The sequence below is a fragment of the Benincasa hispida genome, chromosome 9 (genome assembly GCF_009727055.1).
Source record: "Benincasa hispida cultivar B227 chromosome 9, ASM972705v1, whole genome shotgun sequence".
Lineage (NCBI taxonomy): Eukaryota > Viridiplantae > Streptophyta > Magnoliopsida > Cucurbitales > Cucurbitaceae > Benincasa > Benincasa hispida.
The window spans coordinates 18,489,795-18,497,574 of record NC_052357.1 but is presented as its reverse complement, the minus strand read 5'-3'; the positions used below and the strand labels follow the sequence as shown (position 1 = coordinate 18,497,574).

General features: G+C 34.8%; 1 protein-coding gene and 1 non-coding gene across 2 annotated transcripts; both read right to left on the bottom strand.

Annotated features, from left to right (window-relative positions):
• Positions 1-884: 884 nt before the first annotated feature.
• Positions 885-6,900, bottom strand: LOC120085230 (DNA replication licensing factor MCM7). Its single transcript, XM_039041129.1, has 15 exons — positions 6,749-6,900; positions 6,603-6,670; positions 6,392-6,451; positions 6,086-6,309; positions 5,316-5,493; positions 4,954-5,076; positions 4,753-4,842; positions 4,214-4,356; positions 3,853-4,030; positions 3,440-3,631; positions 3,153-3,325; positions 2,817-3,020; positions 2,204-2,369; positions 1,799-2,020; positions 885-1,203 (listed from the first exon to the last, which is right to left on the bottom strand). The coding sequence occupies exons 1-15, from the start codon at positions 6,795-6,797 to the stop codon at positions 1,099-1,101; spliced, it is 2,175 nt and encodes a 724-aa protein (XP_038897057.1). The 5' UTR covers positions 6,798-6,900; the 3' UTR covers positions 885-1,098.
• Positions 6,901-6,997: 97 nt separating this feature from the next.
• On the bottom strand, positions 6,998-7,069 carry TRNAH-GUG. Its single transcript has one exon. It is a non-coding gene; the product is annotated as a tRNA-His (tRNA).
• Between the last annotated feature and the right edge of the window lie 711 nt (positions 7,070-7,780).

Sequence of the window (7,780 nt, the reverse complement as noted above, 5' to 3'; positions counted from 1 at the left end):
CTCATATACGAACTTTGAGTACCTTGTTCCTTCAAGTTTGAGATATTTTTGTGATTTATTAAGGTACTTTTTTCTCTTCCTCCCAATCCTTTTTTCTTTTTCATGAACTTAGTTCTGAAATTCATCAAGTATTTTTTCTGTTTTTTTAGAGTTTATTTTTTATATGGATTGCATTTATTTGATTCTACTCTATTTTCATTTGGAGATTCCAATTTGGAAAGAAAGAACCATAGGGTTTTTGAAAATATATATAGCATTTTTAAAAAAGGGGAAATGTGAAAATGAGAGGGGGAAGACTCCAATTTATTTTCAGTTTTCTCTGTTTAAGTTTCTTGATTTTTCATTGATTTTGCAAGCCTTTGACTACAATTGAAGACTCCAACTTATATTTTGCCTGAGCCGATTGCAATTTCATCATCTTCATCTCATACTCTATTTTTTATCATAGTCAATTGTAATGTTCCATCTCTTTCAGTTATTGTTGTCGCCATCACATTGCACACCTTAAAATCAACCTCCAAAGTGCAGTAGCTCAATAAATAAATAAATAAATAAATAAAACCCAAAACCATGGAGGAGCAATGAGTTAGGTATTTGATATTTCAACCCAAATTTTAGTCTAAAGTTGATCAACTTAATCAACATCTCAATCAAACTATTTAGTGTCTAATCATCTAAAAATACAACCACCTTCACCATTATGTTAAAGAGTTACCAAAATCCTAATAGCATGGACCCAAGTAACTAATTTTTTTCAAAGTTTAAAGACTAAAACAGACATTTTAAAATATTTAGGAACAAAAATAAAATAAGATTCAAAATTAAAGAATCAAAATATAATACCAAACAAGCATAAGAACATTTAGAACACATGAAACAAGTGGTTACAAATAAATAATCTCTTAAAAAGATATAAAAACTACATTACAGCTCTCTACGAATCCACAGCTACACTATGAGTACAGATACAACATAAAGCCCTCCAAGATTTTTTAGCATTTTACTCTGTATTCCAAATAATTATGGATCAAGCCCCATCCTAAGACAATTTAAATTAGCCCTCTCGGTCAGTAACTCAAGAATGCAAATAACAGCACATCAAGCATCTATAAACCGAATGTCAAAGGTGTGTGGATGTATTTGCCACACATTCAAGGCTGCATACTCCTCCAAACATTCTTTTAATTGAGCTTCGCTGTACCCCTGAGAAGAAAAAGAACCAAAAATTTCAATTTTCAACCATTGGATGCATGCAGTTTTGGGATATATGCAGTTTACAAAATGTGGATTTTAGCGAACTTAGTCTCTAGAGAATACCTATCTCTCATACTAACTGCAATTATAGTTTAAATGTTCGATTACGAGTTTGATCACCAAACTTTGAGGTTTATGTATGTTAGACTTCAAAATAATAGGCCTCTGACAAACTCAATTTTTTATAAAGATTAATAGATCTATTAGATATAAATTTGAATTTTGTCTATTGAAATTCTGAACTTCCAATTTCGTGGTAGTGTATCCCTTACTTTTAAAAGAATCAAAAGTTTAGAGGTTAAGTTTGTAATTTTGAAAGTTCAATTAAATAGACACAAACCTCAAAGTTCAAAAACCAGATTTATTATTTAACCTACTTTAAATGATTTGCAAGAGAAAAAACAAAAACAAAAACCTTTGAAATTTTAGGGCTGTCTCCTGTGGGGGGAAGATGAGGAGCTAGTAAAAACTTTATCAAGTATTTATATGAAATTCTAGGATTGCCAAAGTGTAGACAACTATAAGAACAAGAATCACAACTGACCTTCCTAGAAATCCAGTTAAGGGCGTGTGCATAGCTCACATCCATTTTATTAGTTCTGGCAGCTTCATCACGCAAGATTGAATAAATATCTGAGATAGCATCAAGACCAGATTTTTGACGGTCGTCTGAGTATAGAGAAAATTTTGACATTTGCATTAACCTTAGAGCTTCATCGACATCACTCTGAGCCACGGTCTCAGAGAATCTAAGTCTTGCTAGAGCCTGTGAAGGATGAGGTCCAATTCAAAGTTTCATGAGTTCACCAATCATAAAATAACATCTATGTATACCTAGTATGACCTGACAGTCTTTGCCTCTGCTTGATATTTCAGTCTCTGGGGAGCAAAATAAAATAAGGAAGAGTACATAGGGTATTCATATGAATTAATGCAAGAAATGACTTACAGCTGATATCCGAAGAATGCTCAGTAGAGTTCTCACTGTGGTGTATGAATGGGGAGTGTTAGATTTAGCTTCTTCCTGTCGGATGCTGGAATAGGCACTGGCAATGTACTCCTCCAGATCCTTGGGAACGTAAGGAGACAATCTTCTTGCGGCTGAAATGTAAGCTCTGACCCAAGTACAAATTTAAAAGTGAGAGTAGAAGATATTGAGATCCTCTAAGAATTAGGTCCTAACACTTGCATTTAATACGCAAGTTTACTATAATCTGAGACTTCCATAATTGAAAAGGTAAATGGAATAAATAGCTCTGTTAGAAAGATCTCTTGTAGAAATTTGGGTGATAATGGCAGTCTTACATAATAAACAGACCTTCTGAAGGAATTCTCCAAATATAAACGTATAGCTTACTGATTGATTTAACAGAAATGGATAAGAAATCAAACGATGAAACATCAATAATTATATTTTAATGTAGTTTCAAGCAAACATAAGAGTACGCATGAGGATTCTGGTTGTTTATTTGTAATTAAACTAAAGAAGACCCCCCTTTCAATCTGAAATTACCAAACGTCCTATTCTATTATGTATAAAAGAAAGCAATGGTAACATTTACCGAAGAACAGATGATTCGAGGGGGGTGAAGCCAAGAGCAGGAGATTCTCTATTCTGATGGACATAAACAACATGTCTAGCCATTTCAAGATCATTATCCATATCAGCTCGATCTAGGATCAACCAAAGAAGATCAAATCTTGATAGTAGAGCTGGAGGAAGGTTAATGTTTTCAGCTGGAGTTCTACGTAGGTCATATCTTCCCCTATAGAGATATGTAGAGGCATACTCAGAAATCCCATAAAACTCAAAGAAAAGTTTCTTCAAGTTTAGGAATGAAAACCTAGTAGAATTGAAAGAATCAGAAAATGGCCTAAAATGATAAAGAGGTAAGTACCATGCTGGATTGGCCGCAGCAAGGACAGCAGTCCTGGCATTTAGAGACGTGGTGATTCCAGCCTTGGCAATGCTCACAGTCTGTTGCTCCATGACTTCATGAATTGCTGTACGATCAGACTCTTCCATCTTGTCAAATTCATCAATTGCACATATTCCCATGTCAGCTAACACCTGAAGTAAAGTCAATTTCACACTTAGTGAAACTTTGATACATCACAAGCTATGATGAAACCTAGGGAAGGAAAAGTACAAATTCTATATTGAGACATGAAGTATGTGCCTCACCAATGCCCCTCCTTCAAGGACCATCTCATTTGTGACAGGATCCTTCTGAACAGCAGCGGTTAGACCAACACCACTGCTCCCTTTGCCAGTCGTGTAGACTCCCCTGGGAGCAACATTGATGATGTGTTTAAGAAGTTGACTCTTTGCAACTCCAGGGTCACCCATCAAACAAATATGCAAGTCTCCTCTAATCTGCAATGACCAATAAGTTTGGAGTTGCAATTTTAAATTTCTTCATTAAAGAGTTGATGAAAATTATCCTAAATTTACAGAATGCACCAACTGAGGAAAAAAGAGAGAAAAAAGACAAGGTTTCATGGAAATTAGTAGAGAACTATATATTGCAGCATTAGAAATTAACAGGAAAAACATTGTATGCATCAAACATACCCGCAACGATTTTATGTTCTTACCTTCATCCCATCTTTCAACTTCCTATGAGGAGCGCCAACAAGGAGAAGCAGTAAAGCTTTTTTAATATCCTCATGACCAAAAATTTCAGGTGCCAACGATCGTGCCAGTTTGTTGTAAATATCGCCATCCTCAGCCAAACGTGCAATTAGTTCCTCCTCATCTCCTCTAAGTTCATATCTGAAAAGTACAAAACAACTGAACAAGTAAGTTCTATCCTTGACCAAGTTAACACAAAAGATCACTTACAAGAGAATATTAAAAAAAAAAAAAAAAAACCGTGAATAAAGTGGACAGGTCGCAAAAAGCAGATTGTAGATCAAATTCATTTAAGTAGAAGCAGATCGCTGAAAAGCGCCATACTCCTCATATTTTTTCTTGAAATGGGTGATAGACATGGCCTCTAAGAATGTATCAGCAACCAAACCAGCACGCATTGCCCTGAACCCCGTATAAGGAATAGGAAGAAAGATCCCTGATAGTTCAACAACATCACCTGGAGCTACCTGATAACACCCCGAAAAAGACACGTGAACAAATTATTATCATATAACCATTACTCATAAAGCAAAATGATTGCATCTGCACACGTTTACATTTTGTCGATAAGAAACAGAAATTAAGACCCTACATGCAAAGAAGCTGGATGCAAACTTGAAAGATCTATTTGAGTTCCAAGCATTTACTCTAAAATTATTACTGAAACAAATTGGAATTGTTCCTAGAAGTTTCAATATGACATGGCAATGGAAAAAAGGAATATATTGGCCCGATGGCCAAAGCCAGTAAGCATTTCGATGTCACAAGCATTACCTGCCAGATTTAGATCAATAAGCCACACTAAACAGAAATCTTAGTCACCCTCAGAACTACCGGTGAGAATTCACTAGAAGAAAACTAACCTTCCTTGTTAGTTCACCCCTGAGATGAACAGTCATTGTCCGGGGAATATGACCTTTCGGAATATGCTCAGCTAACTCTTGAAGTTTGGCCTGCAAACCAAATGCCAGAGCATGCATTAGGGCCAATATCGATCGATCGAACTGTGAAATAGAAAAAGAAATATTTTTCTGGCAATGTCTTTGAAGAAGTTGATTGAAAACCTCTTGAAACTTCAGAAATTTGGATGCTCTAAGTTGAAGAATTAAGTTGCCTTTCGTTTGGTTTGTTCTACAACGCTGAGATGGACACTCAAATAAAGGCATAAAGACTCGAGCTGTTACCTCCTGTGAAGCAGAAAACTGACTGCATGAGTGAAAAAACAGATGAAGTATCCAAGAGGAGAAAAGGGAAGTTAACATTAGGACTGAGAGAAGGACCACACAACTTAAGAACTCAATGACACAAGTGATATAAATACACGTAATAAAAACATAATTTATCTCCGTAAAAAAGATTCATTTTATCAATTTTGTTCCTGTTGAAAAGAAATGGTAAAGATCGACTACTTTACAATTTAAATGACCTGGTATATCTCAAAACCACAGTCTTCGCATGTATAAACTGCCACCTGCATCAATGGCTTAACATCTGAACAACGTGTCACAATACCAGATATTCTCACAAGTTGACCAATATATGATGCTTTGACCTCTCTTATGGTAAATGGACGACCCTTTGAAGATGCTCTAATGTAAACTTCACTGAAAGAAGAATGATCGGGCATAAGGAAATTTGGAAGACATAATCCCTTTCAAGCATAAAGAAAACAGTTGGTAATTCAATACAAAATAAAAGAGATGTTTGGATGAAAACCCAACGGATTAAAGAAAAGCGTTGGTACAAATATCAATCTAGCAGCTGAGGTATGTACACTATGAATCCAAATAGATACATTAAATGAAATGCACCGCCACATACTTCTATTAGAGTTAATGTTAACTAAATTTTTATTTGTTCATGAAGATGTTTGTAATTCAAGACATAAGTCGTGTAAGCCAAACAAGTAACAACAACAATTGGGTAGCACTCTTGCGACAAACCAAGTATAAGAACTGAAACATCACCCATATAGTAATCCTAAATCCAGAACCAACTGAACAGGTTTTCAATTAACTTCCTATATAAGATGATAAAAGACAAAGTAGCATATAACATAAGCACGGTACAGAAAATACATAATCCATAAGACAAAAGTAAAAGCCGCGGTGTATTAAACTGGAAAAGTGACCGGTCATGCTGGACTAATGTTCTACATACTCTCAACTTTGAAGAAAGAGGAGTCAATGAACTCACAAGTAACGTTTGATTTCTGGAGGCATTTTTTGGCGTGGGTCAGGGTTATCCATAGTATCCGGTCCATCATCAGACCTTTGTGTCATTAATATGTCATGATCATCATCAATAAACGCCTCTGTCGGCTCAGGCATGAGCTCATCAATAGCATCGGCAAAAATCCCAATATAACGCCGGGTGTTTTCTGTAATTCGTCTGAGGAAATCCTCATCCAGATCCTTATACTGAAATCCGATTGCACAACCGTGTTACTCGACTAAACAAAGAGATAAGATCGAGAAAGGGTACAGAGTAAGAAAACCATACATTAAAAACATCCTCGAGATCGATTTGAATTGCACGAACTCTGCGATTTGCAACCTCTTGCTAAAAAAACAAAACCAATTAAATAAAAACCTAGGTAAAACGTCGTATGCATCACGGAAAGTAATCGCAATTTTTAGGGTTTTCAAATTGAATCGCCAAGGAACTTTACAATTACAGAAGAGAAATGCGAATGAGAATGTAGAAGAATTACCAGAATGTTTAAGTACTTGGCTTCGCCATTTGCATCGGCAAAGTTCGCTAGGAACTCCTTTGCGAGCACTGAAAGGAATTGCAGCTAGTATTGAAATACAGTTTTTCAGGGCAAAAAAAAGGCGATAAACCACAGATATTGCTTACCCTTGTCAGCAGTGAAGTCCAGAGGCCCGGAATCTTTCATGGCTGACATTGCGAAGAAGAAGACGGAGAAGCTGAGAGAGGGAATTGGAGATTCTGAGGACGCGAATGAGAGCAAAGGACTTGGCGGCAAATGATAAAAGAAGAGTAGTTTTGGCGGGAAAATGAGGATCGTATAAAATAATTATAATAAATAAATGGTCTATTTAAAAAATAACAAAGAAAAATGTTAGTGAAATATTGGAAAAAAAGTGTGGCTGCCGGGATTCGAGCCCAGGTCTCCACGGCCACAACGTGGAATTCTCACCACTAAACTACAGCCACTTTGTTGTAAAGTTGTTCGTCAGTTAATAATTATTATATTCATAAATGGCGAGAAAAATAACAAAAAAATATGTATATTAATGTTCATTTAACAATGGGATAACTAATTTTGTTTGTGAAATTTACCGCTAAGATTAGACCATAACAACCATGGGATAAATTATTAAGGACTAGTTAGTAATATTTTTGCTTCAATTAATAATTATTTTAGTCTCTGGATAACCATTTCGTTTTTTTGTTTTTGATTATTTAAAAATTAAATTTTTTCTTTCACAATTCTTATAATGATTTGCATTTTCTAAAGTATAATGGTTGAATTTTTAGCTAAACTCCAAAAACAAAATCAAGTTTTTAAAAGCTATTTTTTTTTTTAGTTTTCAAAATGCCAAAATAATATATACAAAAAAGAACAAAAGGTCTTGGACACGTAATGGATCTTGAAGGACTATTTTCGATGTTTGGCTTGATTGTAGAAAAAAAATGTTTTTCAAAAAAATTATTTTTATTTAAACATATTTTATAAAATCCAGTTAAAATACACTTCAAAAGCTATTTTTGGTGGTTGTCAAACACTCCAATTTTTTTTCAAAATGACTTATTTTCAAAATTAAAGACTTTAAACGTTAATCCAAACTCACCCTTAATCAATTGGTAAGAAGTAGAAAATACACCCTTAAATAATTGGTAAAAAAATAGATAACAAATGAAAAA

Bases quoted from the DNA above. Each gene is read 5' to 3' on its own strand.
- LOC120085230 (XM_039041129.1), bottom strand. From the start codon at position 6,797: ATGTCAGCCATGAAAGATTCCGGGCCTCTGGACTTCACTGCTGACAAG. The intron at 6,310-6,391 runs GTATGGTTTTCT...ATCGGATTTCAG, and splicing joins ATCTCGAGGATGTTTTTAAT to TATAAGGATCTGGATGAGGA. The intron at 3,326-3,439 runs GTGAGGCACATA...ACTTTACTTCAG, and splicing joins TCCTTGAAGGAGGGGCATTG to GTGTTAGCTGACATGGGAAT.